The sequence below is a fragment of the Lissotriton helveticus genome, chromosome 6, assembly GCF_964261635.1.
Source record: "Lissotriton helveticus chromosome 6, aLisHel1.1, whole genome shotgun sequence".
NCBI lineage: Eukaryota > Metazoa > Chordata > Amphibia > Caudata > Salamandridae > Lissotriton > Lissotriton helveticus.
This window is the reverse complement of record NC_136067.1, coordinates 905,699,733-905,714,613: the sequence shown is the minus strand read 5'-3', so window position 1 is coordinate 905,714,613 and position 14,881 is coordinate 905,699,733. Positions and strand designations below refer to the sequence as shown.

At 41.8% G+C, this 14,881-nt stretch overlaps 1 protein-coding gene across 6 annotated transcripts in view; it reads right to left on the bottom strand.

The window, feature by feature from the left end:
* The window catches only part of CEP43 (centrosomal protein 43), a 293,859-nt gene that overhangs the window by 258,927 nt on the left and 20,051 nt on the right, over positions 1–14,881 (bottom strand). The window contains exon 1 of one of the 6 annotated variants that reach the window (XM_078648545.1): positions 7,734–7,771. The exons of the other annotated variants lie outside the window; for them this stretch is intronic. Coding sequence (XP_078504671.1) covers positions 7,734–7,752 — 19 coding nt within the window. The 5' untranslated portion in view covers positions 7,753–7,771. Of the gene's footprint in view, positions 1–7,733; positions 7,772–14,881 lie in introns of those variants that run through there. 6 annotated transcript variants of the gene reach the window in all.

Here is a 14,881-nt window from a genome sequence, read left to right as displayed (position 1 = left end):
ATGCTTTTACAGTATTATTTTATAATTCTGTTTTTACTGTATGCACTCTACTTAACAATAAGTACTGCAATAATAGCGATTCATTTCTCTTGTATGAGAAAAGAGACTGATCAATAAATAACATCTTTTATTGAACACGCCTGTCTCTTCCTTTTCTCTACAATCTGGTGAAACTAAGAATGCACTGAACTGACTGAGTAAAATAAGTTGTCTTTTGTTTTCACACGACTCTAGAGATACACTCTTGATTAGGGGAGAGCAAAGTTGTCATGTTCTATGGTTGTCAGAAACTAAATCCCTTCTTGTCTATCCAGGGAGGTTAAACTCCTCCTTGTCTATTCGAGAAAGTTTCTAGTGAACTCTGAGATAGCTGGCAAACACTAAACTTTAAGTCTAATATCGTCAGTAGAAGACCTAGTTAACCTCTGTCCTACGTCTATACTATTGAAGATATTATTCCAATGCGCAGAGCCTATTGGGATAATAGGAACTACACTACAAATGTATTCGCTAACCTTTTAGTACATTACGTAGAAACTATGGAGATAGAAGACTGTTATGTCTGCATGAAGCTACCTACTTCTGTGACTTATCACCTGCCCTTGACTTATGGAATTTCCTGTAGTATTTTAGCTAGTTTATTTTACAAAAGAGGACCGTTACAGTACTACTACTCAAACTCTGACGTAATATTTTCTGAACTTCCTATACGGGGAAATCTGAATCCTGTACATACTAAAAGTGACGTTACCCGTTATATGGGAGAATACTTTCTGACTATAGGTACCATAGACTTAAATGAAGCACACAAGTATTACTTGACCTGTTCATTACATGAACAAGAAAAAATGTTTCTAAACATGGCAGAGAAAAGAAGGGAGAGTTTCCAAAGAAAGGCAAATGACAAAAGACCGAAAACTCCTAAATGGGCTGAAAACATGGAAAGCACCTCAAATGGTGGGAGTGGTCCTGCTTTGTTGCTGGATTTCGAGAGAAAAGGGAAACTCTGTCTTCACCGTGAAAAGACTAGTTATTATAATAACATTTTCATTGGTTCCAGTCAATGTGAGCACAATTACAAGGTAATTGGAGGTTGGGGTTTCAAAAATGGGTCAGAACCTGTGTTTCCCGGAATTTATTATATATGTGGAAACAAGGCTTATTTCAAATTGCCGGATCACTGGTATGGAAGCTGCTACTTTGGCATTGTCTTCCCGAAAATATACCATGTGAATGAAATTGCTGGAAGCAGTGAAAACACTAATTGCTTAGTGCATAGTAAAAGAGAAAGCGTAGGTGAAATATTGGGTAGTATTTTTAGTGCACTGATACCTGGAGTGGGAGTGGTTCTGAACACACACAGAATTTGCAAATTGTCTACAGTAGTGGATCGGTTAGCTACTGACACTGCTAGTGGATTTCTGATGGTCAATACCGAAACAGACTTGCGCTTGACACCTTATTAGCAAAAGAGGGCGGAGTCTGCCGGATTTTGAAAGCGCAACATTGTTGCACTTACATACCGGACAAAAGTGTACAAATTAAAAAAATATGTGAAGAACATTACAAATTTGGAAAAAGAACTCAAACCACTGGAGGTTGATAGTGCCTGGAAGAGACTTACTGATGGTCTCTCTTCTGTAGGTCATTGGTTTGCTAATTTAGGTAAAGGTTTATTGTTTAAGGTACTGATGCCAATTGGAGTGATAGGTTCCGTCATATTCCTCATATTTGTCTGTTGCAAATGTCGCAAGCACACAAAGAAGTACACTGTAGAGAGGAGAGGTGTGAAACGGAATGTGGATGAACTTGAATTGGAGGAACTGAATAATCAGATTTACAAAAGGGTGAAAAATTCTCACCCTAACAAAGATGTGAAAGAGAAATTGAATCGAATGTTAGAAGAGATTAAAATGCACAAAGTTTGAAAAGTTGGCATCTGATTCCATTAGGTTTGTGATGATAGTAAATATCATCAAAGAGGGGATTGATGGAGCAAGATTTCGCATATTACGCGACTTGCTTGAATTCAAGAACCTCAAATAACTTTAATCATGTAATCCAACCTAGCCGTCTTACTAATTTCCCTTTATTTTGATATTTGGGGTGTCCTAGTGACGCTTGCCTATGTGTTTACTAACTCAATAACCCTTGTTCCTAAAAATGGCCGCTGCTTGGCGGGTTTTCTTCTGCGCATGCGTTAGTCACACTCACGTGACGTGACGCACTTGCAGTTTTGGTGGGAGTATTTGCGCTTGCGCACTTGCTTCTAAAATGGCTGTCTGTGTACTCACATGGTGAAGCTTGCGCGGATGGTTTTATGTTGTTGTCTGTTTGCACTAATCATTCACGCAATAGTATATTATACAGTAAGGGGTATAGAGTAGATGTTCATGGTATACAGTGAATTCATTTATATTCTATGTTTTAATTTGTTTTCGCTTACTTTTCATGTACCGCGATATTGGGGGTCTGAGGGAGACGCGAACCATCTTGAAAGTCCCTACTGCGCATGTCGCCATGGCAGAGAGAAGGCAACCTTGAGCAGTGGAACTCAGCCAGCTGGCAGCCACAGTCAAGATGCTCCTGAGAACACGACCTGCGACCCAGCAGGATGAAGTTGACTGTACCGAAATTGTAACATTTGTTATTTTTCCATTGTATTCCGAAGATTGTCTCATGAGAACCCCAAAATCACTAGGCGGTCCCAGAGCATGCAAATTTAGGCTTGTAGAATTCGAAGATGATTGGTGTGTTGACCTATCCTAGGTGGGGACCAATCGAAATTGGGGATTCTGACACTTGCAACATTTGGGTGGTGGTACACTGACCCGAAAACAGTATAACTAGCCTAGTCTGAGCTAGAGATTTTGTCCGACTTGTCTGAATAGCTGACCTGTCACTGACCCAACGCACTCAATAGGTGACTGATACAGAGGGCTGCGGAGCACTCTGTCCGAAATATACCATAGACTCAAGAGGTTTTACTAAACCTTAAGTGCTGGCAGAGCACTTTGCTGGGGAGTTCGCTAACCCAATCGGGGTTCTGACTGATAGCTGCAAAGAGGGTGGAGCGCAGGCGTTGCTTCCGATCTGCGGGTGCTGGTCGTGCCTTGGTGGTCCTGTCCTGATCCTAATCTGGTTTTCCTGTCCTGTCCTGGGGTGTCCATTCTGCACCTGCTGTCCCATTGATGACTGTCCTTCCTTGGGGTTTTTCCTGTCCTTGACTGATCCGTGGCCAGGGTTGGTCTTCACACCTTTCTAGGTAAATATATAGTGCCGAAACTCTATACTGCACTTTCTATTTTCTGTCTTTTGCTTTTATAAAGACATACTCTTGCACATAATTGACTTTCCATGCTTTCGCAAAGCTACTGAATGAAAGCTAATACGTTATTGCTGTTTTCTAGCATGTTCCTATGTTACCCTTCCTTTTAGTACAATTCTTCATACCGTTTATGAAATATAGATGTGGTTTATAATTTTCTCTTCTCGAATTGATCGAAGTAAGGTTTCTAGAAATATAGCGTGTTCCCTCTTCTTTCCCTTCCTATAGATATATAGGATCTCAAACGTTATAGTATTTTCCCAGTAGTGAAATTCTAGAGTTGTGTCTAAAGAAAATTTTCCTCAGTTATTATCATTGCTTTTTGAAAACTCCATTCCTGATTTTACTGCTTACCATGTTCCCTGTTCTTACCTTCCTATAGAATAATAAATGGTTGCCTTAATTTTCTTCCTTTATGGTTACGTACTGTTTGTTATTTTTATTGTTGACTGCCTTTTGGTAGTAAATTGTATGCTCTCCGAATCTGAATTCTAGATAAACTTTTAAAACGTTCCAGTAGTTTGTGGTCATTCAATGAAAGTATAAGAGTATATGTTGGTATTTTTGGTTGTCTGCCTTTCTTTCACAGCTAGATCCCTGATCCATTGTGGTCATAGGTACCCGTAAAGGTGGATTGGTAAGTCGGGTACACGAGTAATAAATAGGAGAGGACTCCGGGTTACTGGTAGTAGAGTGTATGGTCACCCGATTAATGTATGAGATAAATTGAACTCAGTATATGGGCCTGGTACGTGTATGGTGAAATTATTGACCGGGTGACCTGCGATCTCTATCAGTATGACTCTACTGGGTCTTCTGATCCCAGAGACAAGCCTGTCTGGAGTGAAGCACCTCTCACCTCCACCAACTTGGGAAAACAGTTGGTGCCTTCCTGAGCAAACACACACCTGAATGTCGTGTTGTGCCTGTAGAGGGGGTTGAGAGGACAGTTTAAATAGTCAGCATTGTGAACCGTGTAGAGAAGCTTTTTCTATATTTCGCGAGGCACTGTGATAACCTACTGCAAGAGAGCTACACATAAAAAAACCTCCATGGACAGCATCCTCTAGATGTAGGTTTAAGTCAGACTGAAAAAACTATTTTGTGGCTTCCAATAGCTGGATAGACCCATTCACAGAACCTAGAATATGGGCAAACCTTCTGGTGCTCCTGGCGTTTTCCGATTAAAAGCAGAGCACCGGATTTTTTAAGTCTGAATGAGCAAAGAAATTGCCTGACATTATAGACAATAATTCAGGGTCAACTTGTCCAGTAAATATGTGAATGGGGTATGGGGCAATGGCATTGTTGTGATTCTAATGACAAGGTGGTATGTTTTGTTGTATGTGGCAACTAATGGCACTGTATATGTGTTATGTTCTTGTGTGCTAAAAACTTAATTAAAAACATTACTAAAATAAAAACATTGTTGACAATAAGATTCTCAGCAGTATCCAGAAGGTTAAACATCAGAGTCCTCCACAAAATAAAAACAATTTAAAAAGACTACGGCAGAAAATTATTTAACCAAAATACCACACAAGAATGTTGAGAGAAATCAAGAAAAGATTAATAAAAATAAAAAATAAAAAAACTACATTACCATTAATGCTTACCAGTCTCTCGAGAAGAATCTGTGCCAAAACAACAGTTTTGGGGGAGCACTATTCACCAGACACTCAATGTTACTCAGCTCTAAAAGATTAAGAGCAGAGCTAGATATGCAGTTTGCGCCACTTGTTTGTCGTTAATTTGCACCAAACTGCATTTTTGATCCAGATCCCTTTATCAAGGAGCAACCTTTGCAGTAACTGGCGAAGGTCATGTCTGAGACAGCTCAATTCAAGAAGGAGTTCATTTTGAGAGGTGACAGGGTAGTACTCCCAGAAGGGCTAATGAAAACGATATTGGAAATAAACCATGAAGGACATTTGGGAATAGTAAAATTAAAAAGAAGAGTGAAATCTGCATATTGTTGGCCAGGTGTAGATGCAGAAACATTTGTAAAGGCTTGTCCTATTTGTGCCAATTCTGACAAGGCCCTTTCAGTCATCGTCCCTCTCTAGGCAATACCAAATGACCAAGAATCCATGGGAGGAGTTGAGTGTGGATGTTTTGGGACCCATCTTAGACTTGGGGGGTAGACCATAGTATGTAATTGTTCTTATAGGCTAATACTCCAAATGGCCAGAAGTTGAAGTGTGCGACAATGCGGATGCAAATACAGGGGTACCCTCCTTGGGGAAAATATTTTTGAGGAAGGGGATTCCCACATCTTCGTTAAGTGACAATGGACCACAAATTCTAGGTCAGGACCGGAGGCTCCGATTATGCTTATTCTCTCTTCGCTTTATTCAACACAATTTTTCCAGCAGCGAAGAAAGAGTCAGTGTCTTTAATAGAATTGAAACTTACTGTTACTTATGCTAGGCAAATTTCGATTTCTGCTGACAAGTTGTTGAAATTTTTGTCTAGGTGGTATTAGAGGAAGGTGCACCAAGATATATCATCCAGTGGTAAATGGAGCCGTAGAATGGTCCAATACAGTCATTATGGGATGTGTGCAGCCCACCATTAATGCTGGGCTTGACCGGGAGAAGGAGTTAGGAAGCATGGTGTGGGCCTGCAGAATCACTCCTACAGTAATGACTAACAGTACATTCAGGATTTTAAGAGGTAGAGAGACATTTACCAAGTACAATACTACGTAGATGAAGATGAAGCTATGTAGCAAATGATCCCCCTCTGTGGTGAAAAGTAGTCGGTTAAGAGTGCAAGAAGTGTATAAAGAATATTACAACAAGATGCATGGTGTGAAAGATGTGTACTTGAAGCCAGGTGACTGAGTAAAAGTCAAACTGGGGTTTAGACCCAAGAAAGGTTGTCATGGTCTTTTCAAGTGAAATTAGTTTATTCTAGGTCAGCACTGTTAAATAATTGAAAGATTTGGCATTGTGGGAGAAAGTCTAGACGTAATAAAGTTCTGACTTGGAAAGCTGAGAAGCAAAGGCATGACAGGGGTGTGGAACTTACTGAGGGGATTTGGAATGATGATGAATGTGATCCCAATTGCCCAGGATTGTCCGATGGTGCTGGAACTTACAGAGAGGAAGAGTTATCGAACAACGCGTGCGGACATACTGAGAATGCTGATAATTCATTGCCAGAGTTCGCTCGTTTAAGAGATGAGAAAATGAATGCTAGCAGTGATGTTGGTGGCGTTTCTGCTAAATCAGGAGTTTACACTAGGGTGGGGAGATGGACTGCTTTACCAAAACAGTTTCACGATTTTGTAATGTAATGGGGCGATATCTTGAAAACACTTCTGTACTGTATGTTGCAATCTCTTTAATTTATAGCATGCTAAAAAGGGGATAGTGTATATTGTTGTTTGTCTTATTTGCATCTTGTTACTTGTCTAATTATGATCTCGGTTTGCACATGCTATTTTGGTGTTTTTTCCTTAGTCCTTTTAAGGTCATTAATATATGCTTTTGTGGTTGAATTCTAATGTGAACTGTTAGTAGGGAGGATGTGTGGTATCCAGGCTAGCAGGTTACCACAGATGTTGTTCTAGAATGTTCGAAGGAATGGCAGTTAGCTAGAGGACTGGGGTGGAGGATGTGCCCCAGCGTGCTCTCTAATAAAAGGTATGTCTTACATGTTACCTGCCGGTCTCGTCACTACAGAAGGAGCAGTCCACTGTTCGGCTCCATCAGCTGTGCTTGGCTAGTGCCGAAAACCTGATCTTTCAGCGCGAAACGCTAAACTAATTACCCGAGGAAATCTGGGTTACAGCAGAAAACAAAATATTGTTTGGTTAGCTGGTGAAACAATGTAGGAATGCACTCTGCTCTATCATGAAGGTCATCTGAGTGAAAACCTAAAACAGGACATGTGTCTCAAAATGCGACAGCGTTTTAATTGGCTGTTAGACGTGACAGATTATTATCAAAGCCATTAACGGTCGGTCTTACCTTTTCAGTTTTGCCTCAGGGTATTTACAGTAAATAAGTACGCAAAGGGCAACTCAAGCAGAGACAATGCGACTACAAAACAATTCTTAAAGTGCTATTCACAATGGTTCTAACTTTCTATAAGTTTCTGAAAATCTTCGCGACAACTTCCAGTAAGAACTTATTTGTTTTACTGCACAGGTTTTGCAAAAATCACGACTGAAGGATTGAAATTCAGTATAATACTTTAACCTCGTGTACGATAATCAAATGAACACTGTTCGGTGCTTAAGGTTACACAAATAACAGCTGAAACAAATGTATACATATCCGTTATCGTAGTACTATAATTATATTGGACTTCACTTCAGTCAAGGATAAGAAAACTGACGAAAACATGAATCGTGTCACGAACATCTCAAAGGGCCTACCGACATGAGTAGCAATACCTTGCAGTGTTAAATCCATCTTCAATCAATTCCTAAAACCAAAAAATATGTAACAACTCACGCCTCCCGGAGCCTATGCAGACACAACCTTTAGGACCCGAGGCAAGAGAGGGCCGAAGGTAACCATGGCAGCACCACGTAAACAATGATCCTTGTCGAGGCCTGTGGTGGATGATGGTCGCCATGACAACGGAAACATCGCAAAGGGCGCGGAAATGGTAGAGTGAGCTGCATTGCAGCATGGGGACGAAAGGAAAGCGCGGCACACAAAAGTAACATTTACGTGGATATTGGGAGGACGCTATTTTGTTCACACCTCCTTTATATAATCCCTTATTCCTATTGCCTTACCAAATATCTAGGTATAAGGATTAAACTCCGTGCAGGTAATCCCAGGCACAGAGCAACTGTACTTCTTAAATATGAAAGGGAGATAACCAGCACTTCTCAGGAGCAAACATCATGTATTCTGGGATAGCAAGTAGAGGCACTTTTATACATTTCAAGCACTGATGAAACTAAAAAAATATAGCCACATCTCTGTTGTCTTGAGGTCTGAAACGAAGCCCGGCATAACTCAAGACGTAAATCGATCGACATTATCTGAATCACAAAATTACGGTAGGTGCAACGAACTCTGGCACTTTATACGTTGCCTTATCTGGGCATAATGTATGACTGCGGCAGAAACATGTTGCGATGCTTTTGCAGTTGCTACTTCAGAAACATTACTCTCACTTCTCACTAAGGAAACTCGAACTTAGAACATTAAAGAAATAAATTCCATAAATGGATAAAAGCAACTAGGATAAACAAGGTAGGCCTAACATGAAATTAATAAGAGGGCACGACACAATAACATCCACAGCCATTACATTTGTATTTCAGCCCCTCTCCCTCATCTGCATTTAAACTACTCTGATGAAATGATGATTAATCCAACATATAATTTGGTCAACATTACCTGGACCAACAAATGCTGAACGTCTAACAAAGTCAGACCTTCTGTGTTCCATTACCATGGCACAATACTGAAGAACAGTTCAAGATTTGTTATGCTAACTATACAATGAGCTTTCAAGTAAAGATGAGAACCATCAAAGACAGCAGCTTGGAAAGGTTAACAAGTCATATTTTCCTAGGTCAGCTCTATTTCTAAAGATAGGCCGTGTATCATGCTTTCTCCACAAAAAACAAACTAATTATTGACTTGATGTCTGCAGCATGTTTTGTTGCAGTGCAAGGTGCCAATTCTCACAGTAGCAACGAGGAAAACTAGTTTAAATGTATATTCCACATAACAGTTTGTTTTAGCATCAAGGAGCCATGGAGAAGGTAAAAAGCAGTGCAAGCGAAAGACAAGCATCACTGTCATCCATTAAACCCCTGGTAAAAATATAGTGCAGGGACCTAGACATGATGCACTGATCCACGCCTTGCTACTAAATATTTCTTTCATATTATTGTTTTCATAAAACTGGGTACAAGATCCCATATGGAAACTCGCACCAAAAGAAGTGTCACCCTTTTGCACCTGCATCCCTGTCAACAGTATTTATTGTACTTTTGTTTCCCTGTTGAACATTCCAAGTCCGTTTTGCATGGGCTGTCTTTCCTCAGGCAAACTGTAGGAAAGTGCCCCTTTTTGAAATGGTCAACCCACTTTCTGCCTGGTATCTAATGTGATGTGGCATAAGTGCACTGGGTTCCAGCTATCCAGGTCCCCAGTGCCAGATCTCTTTCCCTAAAACTGTGCAATTGTTCCCCTAATTGACAATACCTTTAGCACCCCTTGTAAGTCCCTAGTAAATGGTACCCCTGGTACCTAGGGTAAGGGGGCTAAAGAGGGTCCCTAAGGGCTGCAGCATGTATTGTGCCACCCTAAGGGACCCCCTCATCACCAACAGGCAAAGTGCTATTGCAGTCTGCAGGCCCCGAAGACGCAAAGTCCAGTTTACAGAGTTGCCGCTCCCCGGCCAACCCGACCCAGCAGCCACCCAGGAAGAGGAGCCTGTGCTCCTTAAGGTCAGATCTGCAACCCCCCACACCCCCCCCACCTCCTAAAAGTGAGAGTACACCAGGACCAACTGGAGCCGCACAGGACCAATACAACCATCTTTCTTCCTTTTGACCACAAATAAAAAAAATAAAAAAAATCGCAGATCTATAATAGCTCGGTACAACACAAAGGCAGAGACGCAATTACCAAGACTTGCTGTTGAAAACATAATGCCTACAAATCACAGGAGATTATTGTACATGTTTTTCTAGTTTCTCAGAGCAATTTTACAAGTTAAAATTATTCTACCAAATAAAAATATGGGCAAAATAAATCCGACTGTTGCCAATAATCAAGAGAATAATTAAGAGAATGGGAAGTACAGGTTCTAGCATCATGACTAAGAGATGTTTGCTACAAAGAAGTCACCAGCGGTGCCGTCAACGCATTCAGTTCGGACAAACCAGAAGTGAAAGGTTGGAAGTCGGTTGCAAAATTAGAGCTATTCACATCGGTAGTAACAACTGCAACCTCCCTTGAAGTAGACGAGAGAGAGGAAAAAGCTAAAACTTGGCCCATATGGATACACCTTCAACTTGTGAGCAGAGGATTGGAGGAAACATTATTAATAGGGGGGAAAACAGCATCATGGGAGCAGGTGACCAAGACCAATTCGGTTTTTGGATAGTTTACACATTACGGCCTTATCAACTGCCAGGAATAAATACGAAGTAAAAGAAAGTAGGAACAGACAAGAGAAAAATATCAACTGATAGAAAGAGTAACAGTAATGGTAATGGGCAAGTTTGGAAAGCAGAAATTCTAACAAAGTATTTTAGAACAACCACTTGACTACTTTTTTTTATCCAAAAGTCTTACTGAGCAAACAAAATAACGTTAATTAATACTCCTGAACTACTCCAAACTAAATCTTTACTTTCTTCCCAAAATAACTAAACATAACATCCACAGAGGGACTTCGAAATTTCATCTAAGCTCTCCTTTTCTTCACCTACCACCTACATCTCGTACTGCTCTTGTCCAACTACAGCAGCCTGTCTGCTAGTAACTGCTGGTTCAACGTCTTCACATGAAATGGCCCCGAACTCAAGAATTATTCATGTTCAGGAGACTGAGGAGAGAGTCCCCTGTTTTGTACAATTGAAGGTTTAATCTGTGCTTAGCTCCCAGTATGTTGCAGTTTAAGCATTTTTGTTCCCTGAGGGGTGGGGGATGAGCTGATTGAATGTGTCAAGGGTGGTCAGGTCTTTGCAGCTTGGCCTCAACAGAGAGATGCTGGTGTTCTCACTGTGAGACAGCCCCCTAAAGAAAGAGCTTTCTTTTTAGGTATGACAAGAGGCAACTATAGCTACCTCTCACTGCTTACAGCATCAAAACACAAGAAAGGGGCGGTTGGTCAGCCCTACCCAGCCACTGCCTGTTGCATCATTCAAATGTTGCTAAACCAACGTTACAGCTACTGTCCTTTCAGCCATATACAGTTATTTAATTCATATATTTAGAAGCGGATTCACAAACGCATGAGTACAGTAAATAGCACTACTGGAGTAATCTTTAATGTACTCTTACATGCCTGAGTCAATCTGACCTGGAACCTCCAACTTCCTATTAGTAAAAGTACAAAGTAGACACAGTCATTTGTATATTTACTAACTGTATAGGAAAATTCACATTTTAGTTATTTTGTGGCCAATTCACAAAGGCAAGTAAGAATATGTAAAGAAGTGTTATTTTACGTACTCCAAACTGCCCTCGTGAAAAGACCCCTAGAAGTAGAAGTATGTACACCGAATGATGCACTTCTCCCATGTCTAATGCATCAGGAACCATGGCCTCCACATTGCTTAGCATCGAAGACAGAAGAAATTCATGTGTTTCCGATATTATTAAATTACACATTTCTTTGTAATTAAAATGTGCATGAGCTGCTTCAATGTTCACTCTCTACTCATAAAAGAGATGCCTAACAGGGCATGATGGGCTATGGTGGGAGCATAGAGTGGCGTATCACCATTGCTCGGCGTCAAAGGTTGGTAGGGGACCAGACAACACTTTTAGGGTCGTGGTGGATACTGCACATTCAAAGCCTAGAAAGACCAGTAGCAGCTGTCCATATCTATGCAGCAGATGTCACTCACAAACAACCAGAACACCGCTGTGGTTGGGGGCCAGTAATGCCACTTGGCTTCCATCCAGCCTGTGGCTGTATGATCTTGCATATCTGTCAGCCTTGACCTTCTGCCTTCTTATCGTCCTCTGACTCCAGCTACAACTGCCACGCATCACCCTCCTATCATCATTGATCAACCAGCTTTATCCACAGGGTGGCCTGATCTGCCTTTACAAAATGGGTCAAGGAGTGCACCGATCACAATTCTGTAATATGGAGGCACCAAACTGGTCCCCAGGCTCACAGCAAACAGCAACAAATTACATCCAAGTCGGTACATAGTGTAGTACTTCTGCTTGCCTATCTTATGTGGTTTAATTAAGCTTGGCACTCTAACAATGCCTTTGCATAAAGCATGCATTTTGGCAGCAAGAAATAATTAAAACAAATAAGGTCACAAGTCACTCTGCCTATTTGTCCATCCTCTCATCCATCTATTCACCCACCCATCTACCCATTATGTTAGCTTTTCTTTCCATTTCCGACAAAGCATGAAACAAAGCGAAGGTGTTTCATGTTTTGTCAAAATGAAATAAAAAAATTAAAAAAATCTACACAGGTCTTAATGCACTCAGGGACCAGCTCATTTTCCGGTTTTTCAAGCAACACAGATGAAGCATTGATGTGGTGGCACTATGGTTGTATTCTCGGTTGTGAGGTTCTGTGTCAGGACCCATCTAGTGCAGCTCTGCATATACTCCACTAGGACAGCGCCTGCATCCATTAAAGTGCAGGGTTGGTGCGGAAGCAGTCATAGGAGCAGTGTTCTTGGACCAGCTCCTTCCATTCCCAGACCAAGTGGACACAGATGAAGCACTAGACTTTCATTTCTGCAGCCCAGCAACTGTCTAAACCAGTTTCCTGCCACGCCTGAGCTCTAGCTTTAAAGGCATTGCTTCAAATGGGCAGGTAAAATGCTGTTCCTTCCTAGATGCTTATATGTGATGCAAAATGTTATGTGCCCAATCCCAATGGCAGCGTTCCACTGGCTAGACCTGATGCTCAATCAATTGATGTGGGGCGGGAAAATGAGCCATGTGAAATTTGAAACTCTGAAACTACCCTTAACAGAGGGCAGACTGGGGCTCCCGAACCTGTTCTTGCACTATGCAGCAACACAGCCGCTAAACACGGTCAGTTGGTTTGATGATGAACCCAACTGGAAAACACGGTCAGCTGGTTTGATGATGAGTCCAACTGGAAAACACGGTCAGTTGGTTTGATGATGAGCCCAACTGGGAAACACGGTCAGTTGGTTTGATAATGAGCCCAACTGGGAATGGACCCTACAGGCGAAGGCGAGTGGTCCAAACTTTAAGAGCTTTGCCTAATGGGTAGGGGAGTCTCTCTGGACTTCCCTGATTTAATAAGACACTTGGCGGAGGTCTGACACATGTTGGTCTGTAAAATAATGAAAAAGGCTCCATTCGCCGAAAGCTTACCTCTGTGTAGTCTGCCCCCGTTCGGTGAAAGATATGTCCTACGCCCAGTGGCTCGAGAGCAGTTGTGAGATTGTGGTAGACCTCTACTACAATAATAGATTTATAACCTTCAAGCAGGCACAGGAACAATTTGGAGGTGGGATGCCGGACAGTTGCTGCAGTATGCAACTCTGGCTTATGTTGTACGCTAGGTGTGGACAGAATTCCACAACAAGCGGCGAGATCGTAGCGTGGTATGGCAACTAATGTATCTGGTGGGATGAAAAGGACCGATTATTTATTTGCACACGGTATTACTGGAGGACAAGGGGGCACGACAGAGAGGGCAGAGGATACATGGGAGAGGCTGTTAATCCAGACAAGCTGATAAAGCAGGTGTGGACTAGGGCTTGTGTGGAAGTGAAGCTGGTATCTCCCAACAGCAGTTCAAAGGAATCCACTTTAACTATTTGCACCAGACATACCAGACACCTAGCAAGCTTACCAGGAATAACCCTAACAGGTCAGTGGTGTAGGGAAGGTGTGGGCTACATACTGCAGATGTACTACTTATGACTTGGACATGCCCTGCTGTGATGAGTTTTTGGGGAACCCTCACAGTCGAACTATTGCGCATTATGACACTCCAACTGGTTGTGCCTACTTGGCATTCTATAGAAATGGAAGTGCTGCAAAATGCCCAAACGTATGGTGGCACTTCGCTTGGTATTAGCTAAATGAAGAATCCCAATACATTGGTAGCACCACAGGCCCCACAGATGCCTGTGTGGTAATATACTAAGTACATGCATTTCTTTAAGATGGAAGGGATTGTACGGGCACTTCTCAGCACTGTTCCAATGCTTTCAATGGGAGAGTCCCATCAATTTCAAACAGCAACTCTGTGACAGTGCGTGCATGCACTTCCATATTTCCATTTCAAACACTACCTGAGGGGCAGTTAAGAATTGGAGGAAGGCCCCAGGTATCTAGGCCTGCCAAAAGCTGCATGTTCTCAGTAGTGTTTCTCCCTCCGTGCATCGACACATATCTGAGCAGGGGCTGATCACATCACAGCGAGTAAAAAGAAGATTTTGGCTAGTGCTCCCATAACAATAGAGGCTAAAGAGGGAGATCGCAATGATGGCTCCCAACTGCTAGTGAGGAGCTGGTGCTGTACAGCCACACTGCAGTCTCCCACTCTTCATGGCCTACGAGTCCTAGAAGAATTTATCATTAAGACTCTTTTAAGATTATAATCTTTTTCTCTGAGCTGCTCTTCATTTATTGTTGCCCGTTGCTGTGTCCACTATTGAGAAGCAAGTTTGCTCACTAAAGATTAAACAAGTATGCCTGAGCTTTGAAATGCTTTGCAATTAGCATAGCTCGCGATTCAGCCAAAGCCTAGGTCATGCCCAAGGAGGCAGAGTAGCCAGTGCCCAAAGGAGTGCATGGAAAGTGCAGCGATAAAGAATTACATTCTAATTCAATGTGTTTGTCCACACAGTAATGATATGATTTAAGGTTTATGGCAACA